This window comes from Nicotiana tabacum, chromosome 18, assembly GCF_000715075.1.
Source record: "Nicotiana tabacum cultivar K326 chromosome 18, ASM71507v2, whole genome shotgun sequence".
NCBI lineage: Eukaryota > Viridiplantae > Streptophyta > Magnoliopsida > Solanales > Solanaceae > Nicotiana > Nicotiana tabacum.
In genome coordinates this window covers 78,905,432-78,921,910 of record NC_134097.1, presented here as the reverse complement: position 1 = coordinate 78,921,910, position 16,479 = coordinate 78,905,432, and the positions used below count along the sequence as shown (strand labels likewise).

The following is a 16,479-nucleotide window of genomic DNA, read 5'->3' as shown; positions in this document are numbered from 1 at the left end:
ATAACCTAATAGGGCCCATCCACCATGATATCAGAACCGCCATTGCATCCTCTTCCCACCACGAAGAGGGACTACCCCGATAAAGAGCAGGGACTCACTGGAATGAAAGAGGTATGCCCCCACTATCTGCTCATAATTTGTTTTGTCACCAATAGAAATAATCTATGCCTTGGAGAAGCTCGGAACTAAGGTGAATCACAAAAGATTAGGTCAGACTCGAATACCAAAAATTTAGATGCCCTTTGCGTGTTCCACCAAGAGCGAGGACACAAAACCGAGGATTGCATCGCCCTAAGATAGGAGGTCATAAACATGCTACGACGGGGACACCTCAAAGAGTTGCTGAGCGACCGAGGAAGGAAACATTTTGCTAGAGGATGTGAACAACATCAAGGACCACAAAAATTGCCCTCGCTTACCCCCACCGTCCACATGATCATTGGCGGCAACGATAATGCTTCTATTAATAGTGTGAAATTCACCACAACCCACAATCTCATACAGTCAATCACCCACGAATGGTACGATGAACTCGAAGAAATTATCGTCTTCGACAAGTCGGATACCAACGGTTTAGATTTCCCTCACTATGATGCCCTTGTTGTCACTTTACAAATTTTAGATACCGATGTAAGACGCATTATGGTAGATGATGGAAGCGGCGCGTGCATAATCCACCCTCGAGTACTTGCACAAATGAAATTCAAGGATAAGATAGTACTGCGTTGCATCCCGCTAACAGCCTTTAACAATGCAGTTGAGCGGACGTCCAACGAGATCATACTCCCCGTCCTAGCTGGTAGCATCACTCTAGAAACCACATTCCATATCACGGACCAAGACACATCATACAACGCCAAAATAGGGTGACCATGGATACACACCATGAGAGCCATCACCTTCATCTTGTACCAAGTCATCATACGAGGGGAACAACACATATCCCGGGAATTCTACCGCAGTGCTCTAGACTGTACGGTCACTCAACAAATGAAGGACAAATAAAAATAAGCATAGAAATCAAAAGAGTCGAGGTCAAATGAGGACGTCATCAAAGACCCCGATGCAGTTGAAGCCGTGAAATCGACCATAGAAGACCATGACCCTGTTTAATTAGACGGCAACAACCACAACAATAAAGCTTACATCAACTGCAAGCTTCAAGAACCAAGTAAATTTTTGTCAATTCTTAACTACTAATGCGGACTTGTTTGCTTTTAGCCATGCAGATATGCCAGGTGTCCCAAAGGAAATCATCACGCACAAGCTAAATGTCGACCCATTCCACCCCCTTATGAGGTAGGTTAGGCGTAAGTTCAACTCCTCAATAAATGATGCAGTACACGAAGAGGTTAAAAAATTATTGTAAAACGAATCTGTTAGGGAGTCAAAATACCCCCAATAGATGCCCAATATAGTCATGATGAAAAAGAAGAACGGGAAATGGAGGATGTGCGTAGATTTCACAGACTTGAACAAAGCATACCCAATGGATTCGTTCATGTTATCTCACATCGACCAACTCATCGATGCAACGGCCGGGCATGAACTAATGAGCTTCTTGGATGCCTACTCAATCCTCACGGAAGAAGAGGATCAAGAAAAGACCACTTTCATTACCCATCAAGGGACGTACTGCTACAGGTCATGCCCTTCGAGCTAAAAAATGTAGGGGAAACTTACCAAAGGTTAGTGACGAGAATGTTCAAAGACCAACTTGGTAAAATGATAGAAGTCTACATAGACGACATGTTGGTCAAGTCCAAAAGGAAAGAAGATCATATACACCACTTGAGAGAAACTTTGACATACTCAGTCAATACACAATGAAACCGAACCCTAAAAAGTGTGCATTCAGTGTGGCCTCAGGAAACCTCTTGGGCTTCCTATTGTTACAGCGAGGTATCGAGGTCAACCCTGGCCAAATCAAAGCCATCGAAGGGATACCGGAGCACTTGACCACCAAAAAATAGGTTTAGAGGTTGACTGGCTGTATCGCTGCCCTTTAAAGGTTCATTTCACGATCATCTGATATGTGCCACAAATTCTTCACTGTACTCAAAAAGAAAGATGAACTTGACAAACAAAAAAGAAGTCGAAAATTTTGCCATAAGAGTGAGGTCGACTATGCTCCGGATAAGGTAGCATCATCCATCTTTTTAAAGGTTTTACCCTCCACGTCAGAACAGAAGGGACCAAAGGAAGGAACCATGTTCTCCGTATCTGCCAACAAATCTTGATCCATGGGGACTACAGTGGTCCGCGTGGACTCCTCAAATCTCACTTCGAGCTGGGCAAATCCTTCCCCCATCATCCTCACCTCTTCGGTGTCCTCTGCAATGCCTTTACACCTCCCATCGACTGACGAAGAAGGATCATTAGCTAGACGCGAGTCCGACGACTCATCTTACCGTAAAGAATCAGAAATCATTGCATACGACCCTTCAGCTTCCATCATGGTTTTGGGAAGAGACATACCCTCTAAGGCCTCAGTCGATGGCGGAACCTCGAATGATAATTCAACATCATCTTCATGCTCTATGGTCGCCGTTTCACGGATGACAAAATCGTCCCTTGCTTAATCTACAAAACGGGCAACCCTATCACTAACATCCACCTATATTCTCTTACGAGGAACCAAATTCCCACCACTCGGTGATGATTCCTCTTCCTTGCCCACTAGATGATGTAAAGGGGAAGAAACTAATACGAGGGTAGTAGTAGGTGTAGTCGATGAACGAGTAGACCAGGCCACGGTGGAAGAACCAATAGAAGCAGATGATCGAGTATGCCTAGAAGCAGTCACAGTAGGAACAAACTCCAAAGAAGAAGAAGCCTTCCTCTTACGAAATGCAAGAGAAGGAGCCCTAGACCTACTCGAAGATCCTCGAATTGAAAAAGAAATATCAAAGGTTGTCAAGCTATAGCGAGCAAGGAACCATGAGGTCAAAATAGTAGGAACAAAAAATAGATGAACTTACCATCCAAGGAAGAAGCAGGCCCAAACTTCTTGAGAAAACCCGGCCACTCATGAATCCCCAAAATGTTAGACAGAATCCGGCCAACCCAGTCGTGTGCCCAGCCAAAGGAGAAGGCATAGCCTTGGCTGTATGAGGAAGAGACAAAATGTTAGAGCCTATGACTAGAAGCAGACAAATCAAATGCCTTTCCCAAAAAATGGATACTTACAAGCGTGATTCCAAGTATCAGGAAAGCCATCCGAGTTGGCTACCACATCTTTGGTTCTGACAAAAAAGTAGTTGACCCAGAACTGACGATTTTCTTTATCGTCCATCTTCACCATCAGGCATTTACCCCCTCGATGGCGAAGGTGCAACATTGTCCCCCTATAAAAGCTAAGGGTGAAGATATGCATCAGATGGCGGAGTGTGACCTCGACCCCGACCAACTCCGCGAATGTTGTGAGCATCCTAAAAAGCTTGTCGATTTATAAAGAGAGTTGGGTCAGGAAAACACCATATTAGTGGCAAAATTCATCCGCCAATGGGAGAAGGGGGAGAGTATAGCCGACCTGGAAAAGATACGCATAGAATGCGCAATACCTATAACGGTGGATTTGCACCACATTACGCCCTGCTGGGACCAGATCAATGTAAGCAGGAATGTTGAATTTTGCCCTGAGCTCAACCAGATCGGCCTCTTTCATCACTGACTCCGAGACTTTGGTCATACCTTTAGGCACCTTCGAAAAATTGGACCTAATTTTCTCACTACCAGGGATTATTTCCTTCATCGTAGGAAAATTCTCATCCTCAATGGTGACAGAGACACTATCAGTGTGAGAGGGAATAAGCACTACCAAAGTGACAGGGCCAGTTTCCATACAGGAACAAGAGGATACATTAGCCATGTTGTTAAGAGAGGATATTCAAGCAAGGAACTGCTAGAAGCAATGAGATCGCTAAAACCAGTAACAAGATATGCGACAATAGAGAAAGAAGAAAAAGGCAAAGGATTTTGATAAGAAGAGCAAGTAGAGGGCATATAAACTCCATTACATCTCTATTTATAATAATTCGGGCATCAAAACCAATAAATTATGCCATCATTACCTGGCACTGGGGTAGAAACGACAGCCTCAACTGACAGTTGCACAGGAAACGATGCAAAGCATCAGGAAAAGGCGCCATAATGACGCATTATGTCATGACGCCATTCTGGTGCGGAAGAGACCCCTCCCCCCAAATAGTGCGTTCACGAAAGGTCATGAAGTCATCTCGTCTGAAATATCACTGCTCGACCCGCTCGTCCAAGTCTGGCCAACCGCAACAAAGAGAATCCGCTCATTAAGGTCAATTGAGGCGGCCTTAATAAACGAAGGAACTAACTATATAGGTCGAAATCTGTCTCAGTATTTGGTGAAAAGAGTCAGCAGAGGTCAACCAGGAGATGGCGAAGCCCATAGTTGCGATGCAGATGATGGTCGATGTCATGCACGACGGAAAGAGCTGTAACAGCTAATTTACTAGGGTAAGATATTGGAGAGAATACTCCTTTGGATATTCTTTATACTTGTACTATTAGGGTTTATTGGGGTATGTCTCATATAAATAGGAAGAAAGACAATGAATAAAGGCATGTGATATTCACTTGATAAGAACACTTTTCAGATGAAGATTATCTCTCTCTCTCTAGCAAAGATACAAACATTACCTTTTCATCAATATTCTTGCTCATATTATTTCATACTTTTCCATTAGATCCGAGAATAGTTCGAACATTCTAGGATCTATCTGTCACGCATCATTGTCAGGAGGAACAATCATCTAACGCATTCATTATTAGATGAATCATTCCTTACTTACATGCCACTTAAATATCATTTATTATTATTATTTATTGCCAGTTATTCCTCCATTATTGCTCATACTTTTGGAATATTTAATGCATGATATTATTAACCCCCCACTCGATCAGCCCCACATTATCCAGTATTTTCAAGATCCACGTTAAGGAATTTTATTGTTAACTTGGTTTAATCCATTATTATATAAATATAAATGTTTAACCGAAAGTTATACTTTTTGGTCAAACACCTACTATTATATTGTAAATTTTAAAGTTTCTTGGCAGGTGCAAACTTTGACATGATCTGCTGAACATCCTAAGTATAAATTTGGAATGTCTGAGCCAAGACATCATCTGGCACAGTAGGTAAAGCTCCAAATAAAGTTGTTGGAATGGAGTGACCACCAAGCAGCTGGCTATTAACGGCAGAAATAACAGCAGCTGGAACTTTTCGATTATTCTTTTGAAAATGGACAAGTCCTTTAGGGAAAACAAAAACTTCACCCTTTGTAATGTGCTTTGAAATTAGTACATTGGCAGTAGTAATGAAGCCAACATCCAATTCACCTTCCAAAACGAAGACCATTTCAGAGGCACGTGGGTGGCTGTGGGGAGGGTTAATACAACCAGGGGCAAAGTCAACTCGATAGAAGGATACACCAAGTGTGTTAAGGCTAGGAACTTCCTCAACATTTGCTGCTGTTACTACCGAACCAAATGTGTTGTTTGTGGCTCCAGGCTTTGAAATGGCCAACGACAAGAAATCTGCTGCCGTGAAATTTGTCATGCAAGGGAAAGCGTTCATCTTCACCACTATTTCATGCACAAGCAACGGTTTTACACAATTAGCTAGTTGGTCATGTATAACATAATTATAGGTAAATTTTCTTGATAAGTACTCCCTCAATCCACTTTTACTTGGCATGTTTTGACTTTTCATGCCCTTAAAAAATAATAAATGAGGTGCATAATTTACCATGATACCCATATATATTAATTGATGCATATTTTATTAGATTTGAGAAAATGATTTGAAATGAGTAATAAATATTGTGGATATAATAGGAAAAAAAATTGTCTTCTCTTGATATGCATAAAATAACAAGTAAAAATGAAAATTTATTTTTAGTATATGTCAAGTAAAAGTGAACCGAGGGAGTATTAATTGGCGATTAGTAACTAGGTAAAAATAATTAGTAATACTATGCTATTACAAATTAACTTACATTAATGGTGTAAGAAAAATTTACATTGTTATTGTATAGTATTACTTAAAATTCATTAGCCAAAGAATTTCTCTCTCTCTCTCTCTCTCTCTCTCTCTCTCTCTCTATATATATATATATATATATATATATATATATATATATATATATATATATATATATATATATATATATATATATATAAAAGAATGTTAGGATCTGATGTAGTCAAGTTGAAGAAACAAAGTCCTAGTGAAGCTCTAATTATCACGGTAGAACATGATAAGTCTCAAAGTCCTAGTGAAGCTCTAATTATCACGGTAGAACATGATAAGTCTCAAAGTCCCAAAAGGTAGCTAATAATTAATTCGACTTAATTAATATCAGTTTGTCCCATATTACTTTTCCTTTTTTTACGGGGACTCGAAGTTTTTGTTACAAATTTCAGACGTTTTTCGAATATTAAAAATTGTGACTTTTACAATTTTTATTTATTTTCTATAAAAATAAGTCATTTTCTATTTTATATAGTTGTGAGAAAAAAAAATTCAGCAGGAAATGACTTCTCATTTTTTGCCGGAAGTCAGTTTTCCTTCACAATTATCTCAATTCTTGACTTTACACTATTGCTTTAACCAACACTTACATATTACTATCAATCTCTAATACTCAATAATTTCATCAAAACACTTTATATGTACTAGTTAACTAAAATTATTATCAATAAATATGTAATAGAAAAAATTTCCCAAAATAAATTATTATCAGGCGGTCTCTATTTCAATTGTAGAAGCCACTTCTCAGGCTGGGGAGGTGCTCAAACTCCCGCCGCCCGCACACCAGAGCAGGTGATGAAGGGACTCCAGACACCGGGGGCACTACCAGCTCAGTCGGTTGCAGCTGCTCAGGCCCATGTGGTTCCTGTTATTACTGATGATGAGCAAAGGAGGCTCGAGAGATTTGGGAAGCTTCAGCCTCCATCATTTAGTGGGGCAAAATCGGAGGATGCCTAAGGTTTCTTGGACAAGTGTTAGCGATACATCAGGTATTTTGGAGACCAGTGGGGTCTCGTTCACCACTTTTCAGTTTTTTGGGGCTGCCTTTAGATGGTGGGAGACTTACGAGAGGCGCAGGTCGGTCGGTGCAGCACCACTTACATGGTAGGAGTTCTCCATTCTCTTATTAGAGAAGTTTGTTCCGCAGTCTCACAGAGAGGAGCTCCGCAGACAGTTTGAGTAGCTACGTCAGGATGGTATGTCTTTGACGCAGTACGAGATGAGGTTTTCAGAGTTGGCCTCATCACGCAGTTTGGTTGGTTCCCATTAATAAGGAGAGGATTAGGAGGTTCATTGATGGCCTCACATATCAGCTGCAGTTGCTTATGACTAGGGAGAGAGTGTCTGGTGCTACTTTCAATGAGGTTGTTGATATTGCTCTGCAGATAGAGATGGTCCACACCTAGGAGTAGGGTGAGAGGGAGGCCAAGAGGCCTCGTGGATCGCGTGGTTTTAGTGGTGCTCCTTTTGGGGGTCAATTCTACCATGGCAGGGGACGCCCTTATAGGCATGCCTAGACAGCTCGTCTAGTTCACCGTGGTGCATCATCCAGCCATAGTTCATGCAGTGCACATCAGGTTCATTCATCTCTCAGTGCCCTTCCAGCTTAAAGTTCGTCTCGTGCACCATCAGCCAAGGGTTCATTTGTACCGGGCCCTTCTGATAGTTATTCTAGTTCTCGGGGTTTGTCTTAGTGCTCACTTCCATTCACAGGAAGGGGTTGTTTTGAGTGTGGAGATTTGGGTCACCTCAAGAGGCATTGTTCTTGCCTTTCGGGAGGTCCAACTCAGTAAGAGGAGTCAGGATGCATCTTCAACTCCAGTTACTTCACCACCCGCCCAGCCAGCTTAGGGTGGAGCTTAGTCAGCTAGGGGTCGCCCTAGAGGGGGAGGCCGATTAGGCGGTGGTCATTCCCGATTCTATGCTCTTCCTATCAGACCAGATGCCATTGCTTCAAACGTAGTGATCACAGGTATTGTCTCAGTATGCCATAGGGATGCCTCTGTATTATTTGACTCTGGTTCCACTTGTTCATATGCATCATCGTATTTTGCTCATTATGTGGATATGCCCTGTAAGTCCTTAGTTTTATTTGTTCATGTATCTACGTCGGTGGGCGATACTATTATTGTAGATCGTGCATACGGGTCATGTGTAGTGACTATTGGGGGATTGGAGACTACAGTTGATCTCTTGCTGCTTAGTATGGTCGATTTTGGGTATGTATTAGTTGTCTCCATGTCATGCTAGTTTGGATTTCATGTTAAGACCATAATGTTGGCGACGCTAGGGTTGCTAAGGATTGAGTGGAGAAGTTCTCTAGCCTGCACACCCAGTAGAGTGATTTCATATTTGAAGTCCCAACTGATGGTTGGGAAGGTTTGTTTATCTTATTTACCCTTTGTGAGGGATGTTGGTGCTGATACCCCTACTATTAATTCTGTTTCGGTGGTGCAGAATTTTCCGGATGTGTTTCCTACAGACTTGTCAGGCATGCCGCCTGATAGGGATATTGACTTTGGTATTGGCTTGGTCATTTCTGTTCCTCCATACCATATGGAATTGCTGAGTTGAAAGAATTGTACGAGCAACTTTAGGAACTTCTTGATAATGGGTTTATTAGGCCTAATGTGTCGCCTTGGGGTGCACCGGTTCTGTTTGTGAAGAAGAAGGATGGTACTATCTGGATATGCATTGATTATAGGCAGTTGAACAATGTTACAATCAAGAACAAGTACCGTTTGCCGAGCATTGATGATCTATTTGACCAACTTCAGGATGCGGGGGTGTTCTCTAAGATTGATTTGAGGTCTGGGTATCACCAGTTGAAGATGCGGGACTCGGATATTCTAAAGATAGCATTCAAGACCCATTATAGTCATTAAGAGCTCCTTGTGATGTCTTTTGGCCTGACCAACGCCCCAGCAACATTCATGCATCTAATAAACAGTGTATTTCAGAATTATCTCGACTCGTTTGTCATAGTATTCATTGATGATATCCTGGTGTACTCCCGTAGCTAGGAGGAGCATGCCCATCATTTAAGGATTATGTTTCAGCGGTTGAGGGAGGAGAAGTTTTATTCCAAGTTCTTCAAGTGTGATTTTTGGCTTAGTTCAGTGGAATTCTTGGGGCGCGTGGTGTCCAGTTAAGGGATTTAGGTGGATCTAAAGAATATAGAGGCGGTTCAGAGTTGGTCCAGACCATCCTCGGCTATGGAGATTCAGAGCTTTGTTGGGTTGGCCGGTTAATATCGTCGCATCGTGGAGGGCTTCTCGTCTATTACATCGCCCTTGACTAAATTGACCCAAAAGGGGGCTCCTTTCAGGTGGTCGGATGAGTGTGAGGAGAGCTTTCAGAAGTTCAAGACTGCTTTGACCACAGCTCCAGTTCTAGTTTTACCTTCAGCTTTTGGTTCTTATACAATGTATTGTGATGTTTCTCATATTGGTATTGAGTGTGTCTTGATGCAGGAGGGTAGAGTGATTGCTCACGCTTCGCACCAGTTGAAGCCACATGAGAAGAACTACCTTGTACATGATTTGGAATTAGCTACTGTTGTTCATGCATTGAATATTTGAAGGCACTATCTCTATGGTGTGTCTTGTAAGGTATTTACAAATCATTGGAGTCTCCAGCACTTGTTCAAATAGAAAGATCTAAATTTGAGGCAACGGAGATGGTTGGAGTTGCTAAAGGACTATGATATCACCATTCTGTATCATCCTGGGAAGGACAATGTGGTGGCCAATGCCTTTAGTACGAAGGCAATGAGTATTAGTAGCCTTGCATTCATTCTCGTTGATGAGAGGTCACTTGTAGTTGATGTTCTGGCCTTGGCCAACCAGTTCGTGAGATTAGATATTTCGGAGCCCAGTTGGGTTCTGGCTTGTGTGGTTTCTCGGTCTTCCTTATTTGATCGCATCAGAGAGCGCCAGTATGATGATCCTCATTTGTTTGTCCTCAAGGACAAGGTTCAGCACGGTGATGCTAGAGATGTTACTATTGGAGATGATGGGGTGTTGAAGATGCAGGGCCAGATGTGTGCACCCAATGTGGATGGTTTACATGAGTTGATTCTTGAGGAGGCCTACAGCTCCTGGTATTCTATTCATCCGGGTGCCTTGAAGATGTAGCATGACTTGAGGTAGCACTATTAGTGGAGAAGGATGAAGAAGGATATAGTGAGGTTTGTAGCTCGGTGTTTTAACAGTCAGCAGGTAAAGCATGAGCATCAGAGACCAGGTGGATTGCTTCATAGGCTAGAGATTCCAGAGTGGAAATGGGAGCGGATCACCATAGACTTTGTAGTTGGGCTCCTATGGGCTTCGAGAAAGTTCGATGCTATTTGGGTGATTGTGGATTGGCTGACCAAGTCCACGCACTTCATTCCAATTGGGACTACTTATTCTTCAGAGCGATTGGCTGAGATTAACATTCGCGAGATTGTTCACCTTCACGGTGTGCCAGTGTACATCATTGCTGATTGGGGCACGCAGTTTACATCACAGTTTTAGAGAGCCATGTAGCGAGAGTTGGGCACCTAGGTTGTGGTCCCGGGAGCCTCGGGTTGGTTTCGGGTGGTTAATGGATTAAGTTTTGAACTTAGAGAATTACTAACATAGGAAGTTGCTGGTGTAATCGCACCTGCGGAAGTCTCATTGTAGGTGCAAGCTCGCAGAAGCAAGAAGAGAACTACAAAAGCGGTCAGAAAGGAAGTGGGAAGAGGTCGCAGGTGCAAGGTCCTTTCCGCACCTGTGTGGCCGAAGAAGCAGAAATATAGAGGTGAGCTAGGTCCATAGAAATGATTGGTGGCTCGCAAATGCGTGTCCGCAGAAGCGGAACTAAGGACCAATAGAGCGGAGGAGACCGCATAAGCGGGAGTTTGGTCGCTTCTGCAATGCCGCAGATGTGGGTGAGTGTCCGCAGAAGCGGAATGACTGGGCAGAACATATAAAAATAAGGGTTCGCGATTTTTCTTCAATTTGGAAATTCTAAGCTCATTCTAAGGCGATTTTGGGAGGGTTTTAAGGAGATTTTTAAGGTAAGTTCCTTGTGCATATTTTTGATTAATAATCTTGTTTCTCCATTGTTTTTCCCACCTAGATTGTATGCTTTTGAGGTAAAATTTGGGGGTTTGAGGCAAGGGATTTAGAGAGTTTGATTTAGGATTTGGGTGGTGATTTGGTATCGAATTTCGATAAATTTGGTATGGTTGAACTCATGGTTGAATGGGCCTTCGGGTTTTGTGACTTTTGTTGGATTGGACGTAGGGCCGGGGGCTGCCTTTCGGCCGATTTTTGGCTTTTGATTAATAACTTAGTATTCTCTTTTGGAATTGATTTTTTTAGTCTGTATTGATTGTATCGTACTATTTATGGCTAGATTCGGGGCATTCGGGGGCCGATTTACAAGTCAAAGGTGTATTGGAGTAGAGATTTGCTCAGATTAAGGTAATTAACACTTCTATGCTTGGCTCTGAGTGTTCGAAACCTCGATTCCGTGTTATATGATTAGTGTTCAGGTGACGCACATGCCAGGTGATGGGTGTGCGGGCGTGCACCGTGAGAATTATGATCTTGGTCGATTTCATGCCATTGTATACCGGATTTATCTTGTTGATATCTGTGTTTTCATCATGTGATAAAATAATTGAGCTAACAATCATGCTAGAGATCATGTTTAGGCTATATGCTGGTACAGTTGAGACCCATAGTGGTCGTTTCTTGCTGTTGACATATTGATTTTATTAAAATGTCGTACTCAGTCATGTTCATTCATTTGATATCATATCTCAGTCTCTGTTGTTATTTATTGGTACATCATATCATTATGTTCGGTACAGTTTCATGACATTTGCGAACCCATGAGTAAGACTGGAGAGATTGATGACTGAGTGAGGCCGAGAGCCTGATTATGAGTGACATTTATGGGATCGGGTTGCACGCCGCAGCGGGTTTTAATGATTTATGATAGTGCTTGGGCTGAAAGAGCCTCTCCAGAGTCTGCACTCCAATAAGCGTGGTTGATTTATATTGAGGGATAGATTTTCACTAGACATGGATCTTTTCTGAAGCATTTATACCCGGGGATGGATCTTCCCTACGGGCTGGATTGGCCCTACCAAGTACTGAGTGATTGATGGTTAGTTGATGTATATATTCCGGAATGGATCTTCCTTGGGACGGATTGGCCATATACACTACTGAGTGATTGAGAATTTCAAGAGTGTGAGAACATGAGGCTTTTAGCATGGTGCATCACATACTGCATGTGCATTGTCATGTAAAAGTAGGGAAGTTGTATTCCTCGTATCATTTCGAATTGATCTATCTTGTTATATTGAGTTTAATTGTTGAATTTGAAAACATATCTACATTTCTGCACTGTTATTTCAATATTGAACTGTACCAGTTGAGTTCGTCATTACTTCCAGTCCAAAGATTAGATTTATTACGTATTGAGTTGGTTGTACTCACCCTACACCCTGTACCTCCTATGCAGATCCTGGTGATTCCGGTCATGGCGGCTGCTGAGTTATGGAGTCAGGATCTTCGGAGATTATTGATGTAGCTGCATGACATTCGCAGACCTTGACTCTCCTCCCTTATCTTCATTTTATATTTTAGTTTTACTCTTTAGACATTGTGTTAGACTATCTTCCGTTGTAGATGTTCATGTACTCGGTGACACCCCAGTTTTGGGAGAGATTTGTATTGAGTTGCGAATTTTATTATGTTTTTAAAAGGTTTTCCTTAAATTTAACTGCTTCCACATTTTTCAAAGATTTGATGTGTTAAAATGTTTGAGTATTTCGCTTGTCTATTTCCATGATAGGCGCCATAACGACGGTTTTGTTTTGAATAGTGACAATATATGCTAGATCATAATTAAAAGCACTCAAAATGCAACCAAACAAACACAGAAAAAATTTCTAAAAATTCTGTACGTAAAATTCAAAAATGATTAAAGATTATTTGGAATATTTTAAGAGTAGTTTTATATAGAGGATAAAAATTATGTGCTCACACTCGTCAAATTAAGTTCAAAAGTCTCACTTTGGAGTAACTATCAAAGACAATTCCATTTTTAGAGTTCACTAGTATAAATTAATTTTAATGGATATGATAAATGCCAAAAGGAAACCAACAATTTTTCTTTATCACTGCCTTTAAGATTTGTAATTTTAATTAAACTGACCATTTTCTACATAAGTATACTATTTGAAAGTTTATTAGACCTTTTAATGAAAAATAACACTCTATAAACAGCATGCATGCTTTCCGGCATGAAATTACACCTGGGATCTCATAATTTCATATCAAAAATAATTTATGCAGCATTTTGCATAGTTGTAATTATCTTCCTTGGCATATATATATAATAAAAATCCAAAAATCAACAGTATAAAATTAAAATCACAAAGCAAGAGTTACACAGTATTACATAGAGAAAACGATTCATTGTTATATTTGCAAAACCAAAAGTTGCAAAACTTATTTTGAGCGAGCATCCAACATTAATAACCTACACACTCATTGACAATTATTAACAGGTAAAAACCCTCTCATTGAAAATCCATATATATGTCTTACTATTATATTGTAAATTTTAAAATTTCTTGGCAGATGCAAACTTTGACTTGATCTGCTGAACATCCTCAGTACTAATTTGGAATGTTTGAGCCAATATATCATCTGGCACAGTTGGTGAAGCTCCAAATAAAGTTGTTGGAATGGACTGAGTACCAGGCAGCTGGCTATTGAAAGCAGAAATAACAGCTGCTGGAACTTTGCCGTTATTCTTCTGGAAATGTACAAGTCCTCTAGGAAAAACAAAAACTTCGCCCTTTGTAACTTGCTTAGAGACCAGTACATTGGCAGTAGTAATGAAACCAACATCCAATTCACCTTCCATAACAAAGACCATTTCGGAGGCACGTGGGTGGGTGTGGGGTGGGTTAATACCACCAGGGGCATAGTCAATTCGAGCGAGGGATACACCAAGTGTGTTAAGCCCAGGAACTTTCTCAACATTTGCTGTTGTTACTACCGAACCAAATTTGTTGTTTGTGGCTCCAGGCTTTGAAATGGCCAACGACGAGAAATCTGCCGCCGTGAAATTCGTCTTGCAAGGGAAACCGTTCACCTTCACCACTGTTTCATGCACAATTAGGTGGTCATGTATAACATAATCATATAATTTTCTTGATAAGCGTTAATTGGTGATTAGAAATCTGGTAAAAACAATAAGTAATACTCCACTATGCTTTTACAAATTCAAAGTTGTTGAGCCTGTTTCCTATCTCGTAATGCATATATGTACTAGTTAACTAATATTATTATCAATAAATATGTAATAAAAAAAATTCCAAAAAAAACCCTTTTCACTCTCCAACAAAAAATATTTTGCAGGTAAAAATTCTTTTTTCAAAAATTAGTTTTAGAAAAATGACTCCCATCATACTACACAACCGAAAGAAGAACAGCAAGAAGAAATATTCATTTGAAGGAAGAAAAAAAAAAAGAAACGATAAGTTTGTCATAAAAAGAGGGATCCAGTTTTACTTGAGTTGATATCAGCAACACAAACATCTTGGAGCATGTCCTCATCTGCCGCAAAACAATATCTGTCTATGCTAATGGCTAACAAAAATAGTATCGTCATCTCCATAATTTGAAATATCTTACTATTAATTCCAAAGGCAGCCATAATATGGTGATGAATACTAGTGTATTTGTTTAAAAAAATGGAAGGACCACAAGCTCAAGGAGAAGAAGAACTCGTTAATATTTCTCTTTAATTAATTTGACGATGCTGAGAGAAATTGGAGTAGCTTCATTTATAGGAAAAACTTGAAAGGCTTTAATTTGGTGTTGGAATTGACGTGAAATTAGGTGCTTGTGTAAAAGAATTATAACATTGATATATATGTGACGAGGAGTAAATGAGTATTGCTAGACTTAAATTTGACGTGAGATGAAGAAATTAAATAGAGTGGTCAAAATACTATACCAAATAAAGAAAAGCCTTGCTTCAAAATAGGAGTCTCTTTTTCGTCTTTTTGGTGGTGTGATATATGGCTCTTTCAAGATTGTTGGTAAATGATTTTGAGTGACAAGACATTCTCCCAACTCAAACACAAACTTTACTCATGCATGTAATTTTGCACTTAGCTTAAAATGCGGAGTTATAATGTATTTATTCCAAAGTAATAATCTCTCTGAGGATAACAAGTTAATGTACAACTACTCTTGTGCATGTGGTCACGTTATAATAGATATATTTAAACAATGAGTCTCCAACACCAACCACTATAATTTTTCTCCGAGTAGAAATGTTGTGTCATTAATATATTACTAGTATTAGTACCCGCACGATGCGCGGACACAAATATCAAATTATAATTTGAGTTATTGGAATTACCTTAAAATTTAAAACTTCCAGATAACATGTTTCTTTTTATTTATATTTTTATTTTATATCTGTAACAATCTAACTCCTTGATTTAGTACTTGTATTTTATTTTGTGGTCAATATTAAATAATACTAAACATGTCACGTTTGTGCTATGTCTTGTTTGAGCATATTATTTAATAAAATTCTTACTACCACTTTATGTTTCACTGCAAATTCTAATAAGTCTTATCCTTCTACATTTTCACCAAAACAACTCTCTCTTTAATCTTTGCTTATAGTTATTGCATTATCTATTACTTAATAATATTATATTCATGTGATCTTTTATTAGCTTACCAATTGACTTGATATCTTGCTTATTACCTTTTTAATAAACATATATAAATATAAATTTTTTTATTCCTAAAATTTAATCTATTTTTATACTTTTATCCTCTTACTTGGAACTTTATTTTCATTTAAATCTTTCAATAATATTTTTGAGTATTATTTAATTATTTAATATTCTTATACTTAATTAATTCAAAGTATAAATATTCTCACACTATCTCTATTTTCCTCCTTATACATCCTCTTCCCTACTATGAATTTTTAATTAGTTTTTTTACATTAATATTTTACCAATAAATAAAATATATAATATCACATTTTATTTTAAGTTATAACTTTGAATTAGTTATAAATATTAATAGATAATTTTTTTATTATTATATTTTAAATCTATTGAATTTTCTTATAATTGTTTTTTGTATCACATGTAATTAAATTTTCTTTCTCTTTTAACGTTAGGATACAAATAGACTTTAATTTTCGTTCATTAAATTACCCACACGAGATATTTATTTTGTATTTCCTTAGTTTTAATTTTTTATCCAATTTTTAGTTTTTTATCTAGTTTTTGTAGTCCTATCCATAGTTTGAGCGTTTCATTATAATTTTAATCTAAATCTCAAGTTCAATCGTCTTTCCCTTCTATTTCTAATATTAAA

General features: G+C 39.3%; 1 protein-coding gene and 1 pseudogene across 1 annotated transcript; both read right to left on the bottom strand.

Annotated features, from left to right (window-relative positions):
• Nucleotides 1-5,077: 5,077 nt before the first annotated feature.
• Nucleotides 5,078-5,734, bottom strand: LOC107810559 (nectarin-1-like; annotated as a pseudogene).
• A 7,783-nt stretch (nucleotides 5,735-13,517) lies between these two features.
• Nucleotides 13,518-15,045, bottom strand: LOC107762323 (nectarin-1). The gene is made up of 2 exons (XM_016580669.2): nucleotides 14,638-15,045; nucleotides 13,518-14,226 (listed from the first exon to the last, which is right to left on the bottom strand). Exons 1-2 carry the CDS (start codon nucleotides 14,780-14,782, stop codon nucleotides 13,682-13,684), a joined length of 690 nt encoding a protein of 229 aa, XP_016436155.1. The 5' UTR covers nucleotides 14,783-15,045; the 3' UTR covers nucleotides 13,518-13,681.
• Nucleotides 15,046-16,479: the final 1,434 nt, after the last annotated feature.